Source organism: Porites lutea, chromosome 6 (assembly GCF_958299795.1).
Source record: "Porites lutea chromosome 6, jaPorLute2.1, whole genome shotgun sequence".
Classification (NCBI taxonomy): domain Eukaryota; kingdom Metazoa; phylum Cnidaria; class Anthozoa; order Scleractinia; family Poritidae; genus Porites; species Porites lutea.
The window spans coordinates 28,295,511-28,313,230 of record NC_133206.1 but is presented as its reverse complement, the minus strand read 5'-3'; the positions used below and the strand labels follow the sequence as shown (position 1 = coordinate 28,313,230).

Here is a 17,720-nt window from a genome sequence, read left to right as displayed (position 1 = left end):
AACCCCCGCAGTTAATATGAACAAACAACGTGTTTTGAGTCTTTTCGATGTTTGCTGATGCCAGTTAGATCATCATACGTATAAGCCTGACTTAAAATCTGCTGAAAAGTGCTTTTTCATCAAGAATAACAAGACAGTTCTCTTTTAGCCTGTGTAAAAGAGCAAGTTTCGTTTAGGGTAGTTTCCGTCATCGCGTAAAACTTGCTCGCAGGCTATCACCTCGCTGCAACATAACATACGGTGAAGGAAGTTTCCTTTGTAACAAATTAAAGACTAACTTTTTAGGAGTTAGAGTTACACGATAAGCTTATATTGAATTACTATGTTATTGTCTTCATCTGTTCGATTTTTTCGTGGTAAAGGTTGTGAAATTCTTTGGCCAAGTAGTAAAATGGCGCCTCGACATTCTCCTGGTCTTTCTGGGGAGAAAAATGGAATTTAAAAATAAAAACCCCAGAAAAAGGCAAAAAGGTGAAGTTAGCCCACTTGGTAGAGCGCTGGTCAACAGAGGGTAATGTCGCAGGCTAGACTACAGATGGTTCAACCTTTCCATGGCTTTGGTGACCAAGTAAAAATTACTGTTACATCTTAGTATGAGACATATAAAGACAATTCAGACAAGTCATGGACGCTTAAAAGTCTGTGTCATAACGAAGGCAGGAGAGTTAACTCAATTCTCGGTATTGGAATATCACAAGACCCCCAAGACACATTGCAGTGAAACAAAACCTTAAGATAATGGTGAATGGTTATACTCTTCTTTGTCTAAAATATAAGTGCCTGTCTTTGGTTTTCCTGACCAAGTTCTAAGTCAAGTTCTTCGCAAGTTCTACGTGCGCTGTCGAAAAATTACAAAAGCACTGATCACGTTTTCTTAGTGTTTTCCCTTTAAGAAGATCGCTTGAAATTTCTCTCTTTTCACTTTCATTTCAAAGTTCGACGATTGCGGCGCTTTCCTTGCTCCCATAAACACTAAAACAGGGTTCGTATTTTTGGATCCAAAATTCAAGACTTTTTCCAGACTTTGTTCCAAAACGATAATATCTCTTTTCAGAAACAAGGTTATCCAAAAGGGGTTCAAAAGAGACCTTAAACAAGGCGGGAACAAAGCTTCTCTCGTGGTGCGCGGCAAGCATACGAGCGAGATTGAATACGATTAGACCAAAACAAACAAATTTCACTTATAAAGCACTTGTTGTACCTTTAAATAAAAAAAAACTTAAAAACTTTTTACCATTTTTTCTACTCTTCATCTCAATTTTCCAGACTTTTTCCAGGTCTGGAAAATTGCTGGGCAAATTTCAAGACTTTTTCAAGAATTCAAGACTCTGTATGAACCCTGCATAAAATAGAAAGGCGAAATTGATACTTACTGCAGAACATTCAAAGTACTCCAGTCCTTTAGAGCTGGCTTGATCACGCCCTTGTTTTGTAGATATTGCTCTTCTTTGCTTGAGGTCTGTCTTTATGGCCACCAAAGCCCCTTCAATAAGAATTAAAAGACGTTTGTTATAAAATAATCACCATTATATGATGAAATGCCTTCCTAACTTTAACTTTTGCCTTTACTAACTTTCACATGGTGCTGTTCTTAGCCAACTTTTTTAAACAATAAATAAAATATCAGAATTTTCTAGAATATTTCCTGTTACTGTCACTTCCATGAGGGAGAAAAGTTGTAGACAGAGAAACAGAATTGATTTTATTTGCGATCTTACCAGGTAATGATTGATTTCGCCTCTTTGCTCGGCACCTCTCAAACCACTTGTTACAGGCATTGAATGATTGCTCATTTGTAACATCGTAAGCTACAAGGAACATGTTTGGCTGTGTCCACTGTAAACCATAACAGTATTGTAAATTACTTTAAATAATTATTATTTATACATGATAACAAAATAGAAAGTTATATCACCAGGCTTCAGTTGTTCAAAGGGTCGATAGCACTATCCACCAAATATAAAATCACTATATTTCAATGGATCAGTATTTCGGAAACCAATAATTGGTTTTTTTTTGCAATTATTGCGATATTCCACTGGATAAAAATTTATCCTCTGGATAGCCCTATCCACTATCAAACAACGTGAACTACATCTTCGACAGTCCATTATGACAGCACTTATAATAAGTTTTTGTCTCTTAATACTGGTTAAGGTTCATATCAAAAGCATATAATTTTCTTAAAAATTATCATTTAAAGTTGATATTAATATACTTTAATATTCTGAATGTTTTTAAGTTTCTAAAACAACTTAAAAGGAGAATTTCTTCAACAATCATGACATTTTACCTACATGTACAAAGTTATTCCCATGACCTTTATATTTAATTTCAGCAAATACAGGGTGTTTCAAATGTTTGTTCCGATCAAAAATTGCGTTTTTTATACAGCATTTAATGCTTCAATAGCCAAATTTAAACTGATTCACTTAAGAAATTTATCTAGATAACTATTTAAAGCGAAAATATGTAGAAATAAAAATGTTTTTGAATTTTTGTGCCAAATATACATTTGCGCATGCATTTTTCCACCATATTTTTCCTGCCCATTTTGTAGGCTTTTTCGTATTTATCACAGTTTGAAGGCCAAAACTGTTTGCAGTGTTCCAGCCAGAAATTTCTGCTTGAGGGCCAAAGTGGCCCCTACAACCCATTTTTTTGGGGCCAGATATTTCAAGAAAGGGCCAATGATTGTACCAATATCTTTCTAATATACAAAAGAAAAGAAACAGTTGGAAAGTTAAGGAAATGAAAATGGCAGTTTATTTGAAGCTGACATGGAGCATTTCGCTTTATAGACAAAAGAGGAAATCTTCGGTAATAAAGCAAACAGTACATTCAGAATGTATGCAATAAAAATAGTAAGTAATTTTTTTCATCTCATTTTCCACTTCACCGTCAAGATCTGCTTCCTTTCACTTCTTCTGAACTGCTTTGCCTCCATCTACTTTTTCGTTACTTAATCCTGAGAAAAAACTTTCGGTAGACCTCAAAAATGCGTTTGTCAGGTTCGTATTTTTTCAAGACACCATGCTGGATACCCATCAGCTCCTGCAATATTACAAAAGCCAAGTCGAGGCTCAGTGGTCTCCAGACCACTCATGGTAAATCAGGTAAACTCAAGAAGATTCATCAATTGATTTTCATGTTGTGTACAAAGGTATGGAGTCATCGTTCTTTAGATTAAAAACTCTGTTTTATTGGAAAATTATTGTAGTTGAAGTAACAGAGACATTTTTAAGCCCAGGGAATTGAAGAAGGAAAGGGCCATAATGGCCCTTGAACGCTTTTTGTGGGGGGCCATCTCTTGATCTTTTGCGGGATTCACGCAATGGCACACTCTGGCTGGAACACTGGTTTGTACTGGAGCTCAGGCGGCTTTTTTACGGTCATCTGGCCATTCAGTCACAGAAATTGCCAAATCGTTGAAAAAGACTCAACGAAGGCTTAACAAGACCCTCTTACAAAGCTCGCACATTCTATAGCCCGCCACTTACAAAATGTCACAAAAAATTAAGGAGGCCATTCTGGCAATTAATATGTCAGCTGGCTATTCAATGTAAAATGAATAAGGGATAACATACTTAATTTTACAAAAGGTAGTTTAAGTAATCAATGAAATTTAAGTGAAGAAAAAACTGGAATGAACTTTTGAAACACCCTGTGTAGTGGGAAGGGAAGTTGGATACTGATTATATTATTTGCAGATTAAAAAGTGATACTTACATGCTGCTGTACAATGTCAGAAAACATTTCCTTTCCTGCTGAATCATAAATGTACAGTTCCTGAAAATAAAGACAAGATTTAAAAATAATTTTAGATCAAAGTAACCTCTCTATATTCTAATACAAACTGGAATTAACCAATCTGCAACCAAGCCAAACTTGAGCAGGTTTCCTCACCAAAACGAATTTTATTTACCAGGCAAACCTGTTTTGGGGTCTTGAAACACAGCTCGAAAATAACTTGAATTCCAGCTTGTCCTTTGGGCCAGCAGCTCTCGCATTTTGCTTGCCCAGTGCCACAAAGAATTTTATTTAATTTAATTCCACTTTATAACAGAAGTTACCAAACAACTGAATTGAAACAGATTGATTTGATCAAAAATGTTCCTTGAAAAACACATCAAAAGTATATGACAATAGACTGCTAGCAGTCTGCCTTTTCTCAGGGATCTGTCAATAATAATAATAATAATAATAATAATAACATAATTTATATAGCGCTAACTCCACTAATTGACCAAAGCGCTTTACAATTCATAACATTAAAATAATTAAAAAGATCCCACTGGTAATAAAATATGAATAAATTAAAAACCTATTTGCAGTCTTATTTATAAAAATATCACAATAAATCCTATTCGAAATTATCAAAAAGTTAAACATTATATGCTTTTTTAAAAAGATCGGTCTTTAAGTGTTTCTTGAATAAATTAATTGTATCTAAACTTCTAAGATCTAATGGCAGCTCGTTCCAGAGTTTAGGTGCAGCAACGGAGAAGGCCCTGTCTCCGTATGTTTTAAGTCTTGACTTCGGAACTGCCAGAAGTTTTTGATCAGTAGAGCGTAGCGTACGTGAACATGTACGATAACTAAGTAATTCCGCGATATATAATGGTGCCATACCATTTAGCGCCTTATAAACTAACAATAAAACTTTAAAAAGAATCCGAAAGTGAACAGGTAACCAATGCAGTTGAATCAATACAGGGGTGATATGATCAAATTTCTTGGTTAAAGTAACAATACGAGCAGCCTTGTTTTGCACAGACTGCAGACTACTTATCATATGCTTAGGGAGGCCATACAATAAAGAGTTACAATAGTCTAGTTTTGAACTAACAAACGCATGAACAAGAATTTCCGTAGTTTCCTCAGTGAGGTACTTCCTAATTTTAGAAATGTTCCTTAAGTGGTAGTGTCAAGGTCTTTATAGTGACAGTGAACACATTAGACGGGCAGTAGAGGACTTTTTTTTATTCTTTTTGCTTTCTTTCTCGTTGGGCTTATGCATGCCCTCCTTTCTCATGGCTTGCACATGTTGCCATGGTAACTTTGAAGAAAATAAGAGACTGCTCGCAGTCTCAGGTGATAGAGATGATGAAAACTTACAACACTGTCCGAGGTCTCAGGGATATTGACTGACTTTACACAAACTTCAACTCCAGTTGTCTAAAATAATACAAGAACAGCTATTCATTAGTAAAATCATATGTCCGTATAAAGCAAAGAATGCAATGCAGGACAATTTTAATCATTGCAACATTATTATGTCACGCAATCATTTGACTTAGGTAAGCCAATCATGTGAGATTATTTTCAATTTACTTTCCTTGTAAGTTGTCGAAGAATTATGACTTTGCACTACGGTAAACTCTTGAAATTCCAGCTGCCTTTTGTGCCAGTTAACAAAGTCAAATCCTAACCCTGATGATTAAGGCAATTACAGTCCTTGAATAAAACCAAAGTCTGTACATAAGATGGTGTCTATATAATTACCATCATCCTAGTAGGGGCAATCATGCTAGATTATACAGGGTGATTACATGGAAACCAGCCTCTGTATAGACTTCAGTTTTGTGCTGGAGACCGACATCACCCTAACTGTCTGGATTTAAAGTAACTGCAGTATACCTGGCCAGTCAAAGGGTGGACACAAAAAACATGGCTACATGGCTACATCGTTGTGTGACATTAAAAATAATGCTGTGGTGGGCTCAAATATGGAGGTATATACGTGGTGACTACCTGGCTTTGTGGCTATGCGGTTAATGTGGCTATGTAGCTACATGGCCTCATAGCTCTGTGACTACGTGGCCATGTGGCTAAGCTGCTGCATGGCTTCATGGCTAAGTGGCATGTAGCACATATCCACTGTTTTAAAGGTATAGCCTTTTTTGAGTGGCCAGGTATTCTGTAGTTAATACATTAAATCCTGACAATCAGGCCCGGGTTGCTCGAAGCATGGTTAGTGCTAACCAGCATTAAATACCATGGAAACCTATACATTTTGATACCTCTTAACCAATGGTTAGCGCTAACCAGGCTTCGAGCAACCGGCCCCAGGGTGATTGCGGTCTCCGGCATAAAACTGAAGTCTGTAAATAGGCTAATCTCCATGTAATCACACCCTATTTTCTGTATGATTCCTCTAGTCTTTAATTGAAATAATTGCCAACTTAAGCATTAACAGTGGAACTATAAAACACTGCCTGCTTTGACACTAACTACTTTATATACATGTACCTTTTGCAGAATAAATTAAGTTTAAGAACGTACCATAGTGTAGTTTTTAGGAAAATGCGTTCCATCACTATGGAAGGCTTGTGTTAATGCACTCTTTCCCACACCAGGGTCACCTATGGGACAAAATCAACGGGCTTTTTACAACGTACAATGAGGTTAAATGAAATATTTCTTAACCTAAAAAGAAACAAAACTTATTCCGCTCCAAAAAAGCGTCATTACAACCCCTGTGTGATTAAATTTACAGCTTTAGCAGAGACGAGTATCAAACCTAAATTCAGTATAAATAATGAATGATTTCTCGAAATGAGGAACATTTTATAACTATATTTCTTACCAGCAAGAATTACTTGAGCCCGAAGAACAACCATCTTTATTTTTTGTGAGCCAGCTGTATGTTTGGTTAGCGTTCAGCTGGTTGCCACGACGACGACGTTCTGTGTCGCCAACAAGAGCTGGAAGTGATGTCGATTTGCCGATTTGAGGAGATGGAAGCTTCTTTATCTACTATTTGCCGTGAATTTCCGTCGTTTTAAAATCATTTATGAAGCAATTCATACTTTAAAGAAGTCTTCGTCAATGGCAAGCATTTATTTGCCTCCGATTGCCCGCAAGAAGAAGGTAGACGGCTGCCCGCGGTAGGTTTCAGTAGGTTTTGACTCCTAAATATTTAATTTAATCATGACCAATCTATGGATTCGCAAGACAAACAAAAATGTTTGTGGTCAGATAGACAGTTATTCTTCTCTAATTAAGTGTGTTTCAAGTCAAATATAAAGGTTACCACAGGATCGTTCTGAAAACGCACTGAAAACTGTACAACAAATCAGAACAAGTGTGTTTTCACATGTAGGCTTCGATGAAACATAGTTAAGCTTACTTCAGCTGGTTTTGGTTTTCTGAAAGAGAGTTTAATTTAGGATAGTAGTTGTGTGTTGAACGCACAGCATGATTAAAAGTCAAGTGTATAGACGGCTGAAATTCACTGATCAATAAATCTGTTTAAGGTCTTGTCAAAATCCTCTCCCTGCACCGGATGAAGATTCGATGAGCTTCTTGGTTGAACTTGTTCTCTGAATTACGGATAGATACAAATCAGCAGTGCAGTGACTCAAGTGACTTATCAGAGAACTTGATAATTCATTTAAATGTATCCCCTGATCATAAAATTCCATTTTATATTTCAGGCATGACACCTTCAGAGTTTTTGCCGATCTTCAAGATGACAGTCCATTGTCAAGTAAAACAAGTTATGATTCACATTATATAGGACACACATTTAAACCAGCTCAGCAAAGTGTAATGTCTGGACAGAACAAACCCCACCCTACTAATGTGACATTTCTACGTCAGAATCCACGATTTATTTGTGAGCCAATCTGCTATGTAAAAACGTCTATGAAACCTCCAGTTATTTATCCATCCTGGTGGCCTGATGAAGTGCCAGAGCAACAAACTAAGGTACCTGAACGCAGCTCTGATTCAACGTCACGCACAGATTACCCTCCTCCACCTATTCCTCATGATCGAATCACGCGGTACAGCAGTAATCTAGCTATGCAAGTAACACCAGCTGGGATTTTTCATCAGGGACCTCATAAGTCGGGTGTGTATACACCAAAGATAGTGGAGAAGATCTCTTACGAACATCAGTTTAATTCGAGGTTGGACCCCAGCCACCCTGTAAGAGGTCGCCGACATGGGAGCTTCATATGGAAAGTGATCTCTGATGTTGGACGACCAGGCAGAAAAAACAGCAAACCTGTTGAATATGCATATATTAAGGTTGACCCTAGTGAAAGTACAGTATCATCTGAAGTTACCTGTACTGAAAATGCTGATCAGCAAAGACAAACGAAGGACTTAATGCCTGAATCTGAGGAAACACAGTCAACTTCAAATGAGGGTTGATCTCCTGACAAATGTATAATATATGCGCTATTGTCAAAGTATAAAATACATTTGGCAATAATAATATTTATTTTTTATTTTTTTGTAATATGTTTTACAAATTTGCACAGTTGATGTTTGTGGCTGCATTTGTATAGTGCACCTAGACCATTTTGAATCCTAATGAAAGCACTGAGGTGTGTTTTTACCACGAACACCTAAACTAAACCATATTATTTTCAAGCAATTGAGGAGGGATTTTATTTTTTATATTAAATTAAAACTTTTAGTGTAATATAAAGTTGAGGTGAAAACAGAGTATATAATAAATCTTGCATTTTAAGTGCAGAATTTGAGATTCTCACAAATGAACGGTTTGTGTCTGCTTTGTTTGTTACCACAAGTCTTGTCAGGGGGACTGACAAGGCTTGTTTTCCCAAAGAGTAATCAAGCCCATCCCTAAGCTCAAAGGTTTTTAGAGGCGCGCATAATTTTCCAAAACATTGCTATAAACACGCCTGGGGGCAGGTGGGGGGGTATTACTTATAACGCTCAGGGGTAGGCTGTTCTAGTTCCTAATGGTATTAGGGAAAAACGAGTATAAGTGATACTTTGTTTCAGATGCCGGGACTATACGAGAGTCTGTGCGTATGCCTGCTGGATCGGCCGGCCGGCCAGCTCGAGATATTTCTGTTGGTCTATCACAACTAAGTTACAGTGCATTTTATGCAGCATTGTTAGTCTAGTCCTTTTTCTACGTAGTTCTGTTTAGTTTCCCAATCAAGTTGTTTCAACATTTCGGTGACACTGGCACTGACCTTTCGTAACAATTTAGGACATAACGTGCTGCTCTACATTGCACCATTTCAACTCCATCCCTATTTTGTTTGGTATTCGAGTTAAGTTCTGCTTAAGAGAGAATTTCCTGTCTGACTGACCAAGCCTCAGTCATCATTCGCTCCCTGTCCATCTTCGTATACTCCAACATTAGCATTTGGTCGACCAATCACCAGCCCTCTCCGCGGAAATCAACAGTCGCGAAAGCAGCGCCTTTTACTTTGAAAAACTAATGTTTGAAAGAAAAAAGACAAAAAAACGTTGCGAGAATAGCGTCTTGATTCTTTGCGCAGATTGTAATCTTTCAACTATCGCATTTTTCCCCATTTGTTTAGTTGTTCTTTTTGTTTGTTTCCTTTCTTTTTTGTGTTTATCATTCTTAGACATTTTTTAAGGTACGGGCAGAGAACATGCACTTGACGAAATTGGCTACTCGGACTGGTTAAAAAAGAGACGGTGAGAATTATTTTTTAGCCAATATCATCGTGAAATCAGGTGCATCCGTGTACGTCGGTACTGATAGCCCATAAGTTTTTTTTTTTTTTTTTTTTTGAAGTTCAACGAACAACGCTACTTCTTGTTTTTCTTTTTCTAAAAGGTCACCAAGATTTTCAGAAAAATTGTCACGTGACATATCACGTTACTTTCTAAAACGACTTCATAAGGAGAAGAGGTCTTTCTTAAACTTCCAATGAAACAGAGTCTTTCCTAGCCTAACTAAACGCATAAGACCCAGACATTACTTGAGATCTTTTAATTTCTGAAGTCTAAACAATACAGTAAAGCTATGAAGGCGTTAACTATTTCTTTATTATAGCTACGCTTTTCTTTTGTATATTTTGGGGTCTAGGCACGTCGTAGATGGTTTCGTTTTTGCGGGTCTCATCGATCTCTTTACTTCTGTCTTAGTAAAGAAAGATGAACCATGAATGTCGCACCAAACGGATCCACTTTAAAATGCTCTCATAAATATTTCATGCCCAATCTAAGGCAGAAAATGAAACGAAAATTATAGCTCTGTTTTTGTGTGCACCTCAATAATATCAGCGGAATATGATAAAGCAAAACAGCACTCAAACATCAACTGGCCCTCAATATTCTTCTAGAGTTTTCATTCGATTTCATCCTATTTTGTTTTGACCTTTTAGTAATTGACAGATAAGTCAATATTATTTGTGAAGGAAAATTGAGGAGTTGTTTATAATTTCCAACAGCAGGTGGGTATTGCATGCGTTGTTTGCTCGACGAATTAGCTTGGCCTTCTTGCGACCTATTTCTTGGGTATGATTGAACGTAGAATCCATCCAGGCTTAACAGATCGAATTTGTTCTCTCCAACAACTAGCTAAGAAAAACGTTAAAAATTCTTACTACGTTTCTCAGTAAAAATGCGAGTTCTCAAGTAACCTTGTGCGCGCAAAATCTGTTTATTCTTAGAGAGATTTATATTATTTTAGAAGATTGTTTTACAAACATTCAATATTCTCAAGAGCCATTATGGCTCTTGATATTGTCTTGAAGAGAGAATGAGGGAGGCGTTGGTTATCTTTTGCGGGTGGCTTCATATTGGATTATTAGAATATGAACGTTGTTGACCGTATTAAGTAGATTACGAACTATACAGAATGCGTAGCTGATATATTTGATCATAAATAGTCGCATCTAAGTTGCCGCCAAGACTGACAAGACTGGACAAAAGGATAATCGTATTTTACCAAATTTAACTTGAATATGAAAACCCTTTTAAAAGACACGTTGTATTAAATATATTGAACCTATTTACAGGTTGATGACAAATACTAAGCTAAGCCCAAGAACAGAAAAGTCGCCTGAGAGTGTCTTTCACAGCTTGCTTTACTTCTCTGATCTTCCAACAGTACAACAAAGGGTTCAAGGACGAATTTAACAACACTAAAGTAACTGTAAATTGCCCGGCCAAGTAAACTGATGAAGTCGACCCGTTTTGACGTATTAAAGATTCGGCTATAAAATGAGGCAGATAACAAATAATCAATGCTACCTGCACCCAAAGTGCGCTGTGGACTCCTTTTCTGTAGCGGTCTACGTTAAGTGGAATAACTTGGCTTGGTTGACTTTGAGAGGCGTGTCCATGGACATGAATCTTGTAATGACGCAGCGAGTGAAAAATTTTTGTGTAAGAAAAAATTGAGGTTATCATACAAAGAGACGCAATTATGAAAACACATACATAGCTGACTAAACCAGCGAGGGACAAAACCCAAAGAACAGCTACAGTTATATAAGATCTTTTTCGAGTCACAACCCTCTGGTACTTGAACCCCAACAACAACGCGAGAAGTCTGTCCACGCTTATTGCAGTCAATATTATCAAAGAAACTAGGCACAACATACTGCCTGTGAAAGAAACGGCCACGAGTGCGTAATAGCAAATACTCCATGCTTTGTACACAACAGATATCCAATAAACCACAGCCAGGGGTTGTACAATGATACCAACACAGAGATCAGTTATCGCTAGGTTACGATACAGGAGTTTGGACGGCGGCTGAAGCGAGGCCGATTCCTTACGTAGGGCTAGCAGGATCAGAGCATTCCATGAAAATGCAGTGATGGATAGGAAAATATTCAGTGCTACCAGAAAGATAAGGTGACTGTGAAATTCCGCAGTGGTTTCTTCAGAACAATGCGGAACTTTGCTAGTTTTCTGGTGTTCAGGATAAAAAAAATCGCTTAATAATTCTGCCATCCCTATGATCTGCAAATCCTCGATGCAAGTGCGTAAAAATGAACTGTTTCAGTTAAAACATGTTTCCTTTTTTACGCCAAGCAGTTGACCAATATTCCACCTGTCTTCAACTGTCAGTCAAACTGAGACAGCTGGTGTTGTAATTCACGAAACGGAAGTCGCGAGGAAGTCATTCTCATCTAAGTCCCTGATCCAATAAAAGGAGATTTGCTAAAACTCTTGTACCGCGACATGCAGTACAGCAACACACGTCGATCTTCGGCAAAAAAATTTTTCTCTAACTGGCTATATCAGACTCTAGATTTACAATTCTAAATGTTTGACAACGGAACAAAAAGTTTCCTTCTTTTCGCTGAGTAATTTGCTAATTAAATCAGATCTGATACCGCGAATGTTATAAGACACAGCTAGACACGCAACAAAAGTCGTACTCAAAAGTCACAGGGGCACCCAACGAGAATATAGTTCAAAACCAATTAATAGCATTGTTAAACGTATTTTAGTATTTCAAAGGTAGATATAGGCATATTTTTATCCCCTAAAAATTTTTCATCTGTTCGGATTTCCTAGCTGAAAGTCTAGTGATCCGAAATTATAGGGATCAAAACTTACCTTTTCGAAAATTTCAGCCAGAAAAAAGGCTCCCGAAAATTCTAGGTGACCTTTTTAGGGTAAATATCCGTTGAAATTGGGCAATTATACCATTTTTAGATGTTCGAAAATCCTAGGAGAAGCAGGCAAGCAAGAAATTTTACCACAAATGTTCCGAAAAGGCTAGATCGCAAATCGTCTTCCGAACAGATATTTTCGGAAAACTGACGTTGGGTGCCCCTGAAGTCATGATCATAAGGTATGTCAAGAGATAGTAATAGGTCAGGTCCTATTATGGCTCTTGGGTATGTAAAATGCATATAACTTTGCATAATGCATTGTCACGATGAAACACCACTGTAAAGTTACTTGGTAGCGTGCTTAGCGTGCACGGCAATGTTTGCGTCTCACTTATGACGTAATATATAGATTTAGCCAAGCCTAAAAGCGGAGCTCATTTTACAATCTGAGCCATTCACTAAGATCAGTATATAATTTAAAACAGTATGGCTTAGTCAATCACTAAGTGGACCTACCCTCATTGGCAATATCAAAAGAATCCTACTACAGAGGACTCCTTTATTATTTCACCGTCATCTGCATCACAGAAGAATATATGCATCTTCCCCAATGTTAGAACTCTCCGGCTGGAGCGGTCATTTCGAAAATGTAATAGCCTTTTTTAAAGAGTTTTGGCTAAAAAAAAAACCTCTAACCCCTTGTGTATCATTTAGCAATTGACTGATCTGCTAGTACAGTCTTAATTTTTGATTAGTCTCCCTTGCGTAAGCAGCGAGACTCATAATCTGCAAGCCGTTTTTTTTCCTTCGTATTTAGTACACAAAACGACGTCGGTTGTGGTTCCAGGCCTTCCTAGCGGCGACAGTGGAAACTGGGAATAAGAATCGTGACGACTTTCATTGTATGCAGATGAGGCTCGTGATGAGCATGTGGTTTATTTTCGGCGTTGATCGAGGTGATGCGCATAGTTGATCACGTTCTAGTACGGCTTTTTGGCAATGATGTAATATATTTCCTCGAGGCAGCCTTGATTTTCGTGTATTCATACACGCGTGGTTGGACGTGAAAATATTATAGCGGAGGAAATTCTGTTTCGTGCTGTATTGAGGCATTACGTTTCTCACAATATTGACGCAATGACTGGAACTCTACGGTTAAACAGATTTGACATTGCAGATTTACTTTGTTGTATGTATCTAATTGATAGATATTCGCAGTTGTTAAGATGTGAAGTCGCGCTGGACTTTTATAAATACTTGAGATATTAATGATTTTTAACTTTCAACTACTAGAAGCAACTTCAACTTCTCGTGTGACGTTACGTATGCGTCCTAGATGTGTTTATAAGTTTACAATTGTACTTGACTGTCACACACTCTACTTGTAGCACTTCATCGGCCAATGGAAACTACTAGTCTACAAATTGAACTAGTCTGTTTATTTTCGAAGTTCTCTAGTATGGGAAATGTGTATTTATTTTTCATACTGACGTCTTCATCGATGTTTCCTTGGTGTCGTAGATTTGCAAGTCCTCGATCTTTGCCTCGTGGTATTGCCTTTGATTGTGGGAGATTGCGTGAAATTACAGCATTATTTCCTAAACATCATTGGAAATTTTCACTTTAGCTTTATAGACTGTAACGATTGAACTATAATCTTTTTCCAGTTTAAGTTTAGTCTGACTATTCTATGTACCATGAGACAGTCAGTAGTTACTGTGTAACCTTTGCCTAGCTGCACACTAGCCTGCGAACAGCAGACCGGTGGGAGAGAAGCGACGACCGGAAATGCGTCTGCTGTGAACACTGGCTCCTTAAGAATTTATCTCCTCCTCCATATCTTATCTTATCTCCAAGAGTTAACACTTTAAAAGTGTCTTGTTTCTTATCAAATCTCCAAGCAAGCGAGACTTAAACCCTTTTTAGAGGGTTCTTGTGAACAGTGAATTTCTCGTTACGACGAGAATCCAGCCGGTCATTTTTGACAGATGGAAAACGCACGAACGGAAGATACAAATCGCAAGAAGGATTGTTAGGTCACATGTCCTCTATCTATGCGCTATTCCTTCTTAACTAATGTTAGTAAAAAAGGGGAAAAAATATTCAAAATCAGATAGCTCGTTTAGCTTAGAGCTGTTGTTAAACTTAGCATTTTCTAAAACTAGATACTTTCAGTTTTTTAACTTTTTGGCGCGAAGTCTTAATTTTATTATTATAGGATATAAAATTACTACATCTAAAGGAAATTTTCTCAAGGATATCAAACCAAAATAGATTATTTTAATACGCTAATACACTATTTTGTTTGGAAAAGCTGCAAAGACTGCAAATCTCTCACGGTGGGGCTTAAAAAGGTGTGTAAATGCCCCATCCCGAGACAACATTAAAATTGCACTTTTACTGTAAATAAGCTGCAAATGCCATATTTATAGGAAATTTGTGATAATCTGATCAAAATGCGTGAAGCACCCTTCGCAAATCACTCCTAGGGGTTAGTTTTTAATTATTGCCAAAAGATCACATCGATCTGATTAATGTCAGTGACTGAACCAGATTTTAGTAATACCTTTCTTATTTTCAAAAATCTCTTAAATAGTGAATGGTAAACAAACAACCGACCAGCTTGACATCAACCTCGTTCCCAGGGTTCTCTCCTACCCGCCCTCCGGGTAGGAGAGAGCCCTGGGAACGAGGTTGGCTTGACGTGAGTATTTTCTCATCACGATGGAACAGGGGGTATTTTAAAATTGTCCCATTCAGTCACACAAAGCAAGTGTATATCAGCTTCCAAATATCTCGCAGAGTTTTTTTCTAGGCCTTACTACCTCAACCGTTCGCTCACAAAGAAAACTCTTCAAACAACGCATTGATCGTTCTTCCTCCATGAGCGACCTGATCACGATGGCGGGAAGCAATTTCTTACAGAGGGATGCAAAAAATACTGTGGGGTAGGGTGGTTATGGAGCGAAAACCACGCATATCTTTTTAAAGCATATGTAACAAAAATATTCTATTTAGAAATATCTATAACTATCTAAATAGGCATATTTTTAAGTGACATATCAAAAAAGGGATGATGTTAACCGCTTGTAGAAGAATTGACAAATGTCCCATCCCCGGGCAGAGGCTTACTGATAAATTCCCCACCGCCGAGGGAGAATGAGCACGCTTGGAATTGACTGACCCACAAAGGAATGAAATGCATGACGAAATCATATGATACAATTACGAGAACGACAGAGCTCATTTTTTGTTGTTGTTGTTATTGAAGTTCAAGGACAGTCATTTTGATGATACAATTACGAGTACGACAGTGCTCATACATTTTTTTTTTGTTATTATTGAAGTTCAAGGACAGTCATTTTGATCCTGAAGAAAATTAACTTGAAGTTCTTTTATTCCGTCCAGATCAGGAATACGGAGAGGTGATATCCAAAAATCAACTGAAGCGCAGTTTTCTTCTCGAGGTTTTTGACTTCAATTCACGTATAGATAGATCATTCAAGGCCTTTTGAATTTCTACGGAATTTTCTATTTTCCGGCTGCAGGCGTATAGGTTGTTGTTAATCTATTCGCTCATGCAGCCTTCTTAAGGCTATTTTCTTGGGTATGATTGAATGAAGAATGTGTACATGCTAGCCTCGTCCCCAGGCCAGTTCGCGCGATCCGGGTGAGTGGAGGAGGCTTGGAGAAAAGCCCGATAGCGCGAATAGCCCATCGACGTACGCGCGATATATTAAAATTCTAAAATGACTCATAGGCTTCAGGGACAAAATTGCAAATTTTTGACAACTCCATTGTCTAGCTTTTTCTAGAATATACTTGCGCACAAAGAAAACAAAACCAAATATAAAAAAAATGACCAGAAAGCCTGGGAGTTATGTTAGAATTTTGGTACAAGCAACACCGCCTTACGGACACCCGATCTGAATCTGAGGGAATTTATTAGATATGCTTCGAAAATTGTACATGGATGACTTATGAATGGAACGGTCGTCTAGTAATTTTTAGCCTTCCTCAAGCTGTAGAAAATTCTAGGGAATTTTTGCTTCTCGAACAGGTATTTTACAGAAAACAGTCGTTGGGTGCTCTTGATGAATGACTGTTACTGGTGATTGCCTTGAAGTGTTCAGTTTTTTTGTCATGCAATCTCCGTTTGGTTTTGCCAATGCAGAAATCATGATAGTCCCAACAACTAGCTTTATATACAACTTTGGACATTTGAGAACGATTGAACATGTCTTTGTAGGCGAAACGACCCCTTTATGCACGCACGTATTTTTAGCGACAGAGCGACCTTAAGCGGTCATGATAATCCAGTCTTAATTAATCTTGCATACGAAAAGAAGTGTAACTCGCCTCAAATGTTGTCTGGTGACGAACATTACAACGGTTTCGAAGAACAAGAAAGTCATAACAAATGAACTCTTTTCTTCACCACAAATTCTACACCACGTAACGAACAGTGCTCAAGACAGTGGCAATAATTACCTATGCCGAGGCCATCAAATAGTCGGACCAAACACGACGATGTTAAAACTCTTCATTCGACTTTTAATAACAAGTAGATCTATATAAACGGCCAGCACATACAAAACTTCCTATTATGTAAAACTAAGACAAAGCAAATTTGCACGGATTACTCTGTGGCTATGTTAACCCGAATAACCAAGGAAAAATTACTCACCTTGCCCAAAAGAACCCAAGGAAATTCGATTTAATACCGCATGAGATAGTACCGTACGATGAAGAAGCGGAACTTGATCTGAAGAAAGTAGCCATCACGTGACCGATAATACAGACGGTCACGCTATTTTGGACAGTCACGCTATCTGTAGAAAGTACGGAGACGTGGAGGGTGGGAACTCTCCTTAAAAAAGGAAGCGTATGCTAGTCGGAAAATTAGAATTTAACCCCTAAAGGAGACCAATCTTGGCTTGGCTCCAAAAGGAGACAAAATTTGTTTGTTTTTATATACCTATTTATTTGTCCTTAGCCCAGAGCAATGCCTTCACAGGTAAAAATATTGGCTTACCGTCCTGAATACCCTAAGTGAAATCAAACTCTGCAATTTCTACCGCTAAGCGAGACGACGAGCATCCCCGTCACGATTTTCAAATTGAAGTCCCCGGAATTCCCGGGTGGGGTGACGGGGGGTGGGGGGTGGTTGGGTATGTGGCATGCATGATCGACCATTAAAAAAAACGGCCAACTTTTTCCAAGTAGAAGCCGGTCATATCTTTGTCCTAGAATACACAGAAGGAGAATAGTAAGTTCTCGAAAGCAATGACCATGTAGTCAACAATTGATGAATAATAGGACTAGTCCTTGAGTAAATTTAGGTTTATACCATAACATAGGGCATGATTGGTTAACATAGAGTGAACAAATTAATAAGAAAAT

At 37.9% G+C, this 17,720-nt stretch overlaps 2 protein-coding genes across 2 annotated transcripts; one reads left to right on the top strand and one right to left on the bottom strand.

Annotated features, from left to right (window-relative positions):
* Window positions 1-6,650, bottom strand: LOC140941211 (intraflagellar transport protein 27 homolog). The gene is made up of 7 exons (XM_073390188.1): window positions 6,590-6,650; window positions 6,286-6,365; window positions 5,119-5,178; window positions 3,730-3,789; window positions 1,719-1,836; window positions 1,374-1,483; window positions 1-419 (listed from the first exon to the last, which is right to left on the bottom strand). The coding sequence occupies exons 1-7, from the start codon at window positions 6,621-6,623 to the stop codon at window positions 321-323; spliced, it is 561 nt and encodes a 186-aa protein (XP_073246289.1). The 5' UTR covers window positions 6,624-6,650; the 3' UTR covers window positions 1-320.
* A 74-nt stretch (window positions 6,651-6,724) lies between these two features.
* LOC140941210 (ciliary microtubule inner protein 6-like) lies at window positions 6,725-8,510 on the top strand. The gene is made up of 2 exons (XM_073390187.1): window positions 6,725-6,890; window positions 7,440-8,510. The coding sequence occupies exons 1-2, from the start codon at window positions 6,832-6,834 to the stop codon at window positions 8,161-8,163; spliced, it is 783 nt and encodes a 260-aa protein (XP_073246288.1). The 5' UTR covers window positions 6,725-6,831; the 3' UTR covers window positions 8,164-8,510.
* Window positions 8,511-17,720: the final 9,210 nt, after the last annotated feature.

Excerpts from the sequence above, each read along its gene's own strand:
- LOC140941210 (XM_073390187.1), top strand. The coding sequence starts at position 6,832 with ATGGCAAGCATTTATTTGCCTCCGATTGCCCGCAAGAAGAAGGTAGAC. Across the intron at positions 6,891-7,439 it reads AAGGTAGACGGCTGCCCGCG|GCATGACACCTTCAGAGTTT; the intron begins GTAGGTTTCAGT and ends TTTATATTTCAG.
- LOC140941211 (XM_073390188.1), bottom strand. The coding sequence starts at position 6,623 with ATGGTTGTTCTTCGGGCTCAAGTAATTCTTGCTG. Across the intron at positions 1,484-1,718 it reads GCGAAATCAATCATTACCTG|GGGCTTTGGTGGCCATAAAG; the intron begins GTAAGATCGCAA and ends TTCTTATTGAAG. Across the intron at positions 420-1,373 it reads AGTACTTTGAATGTTCTGCA|AAAGACCAGGAGAATGTCGA; the intron begins GTAAGTATCAAT and ends TTTTCTCCCCAG.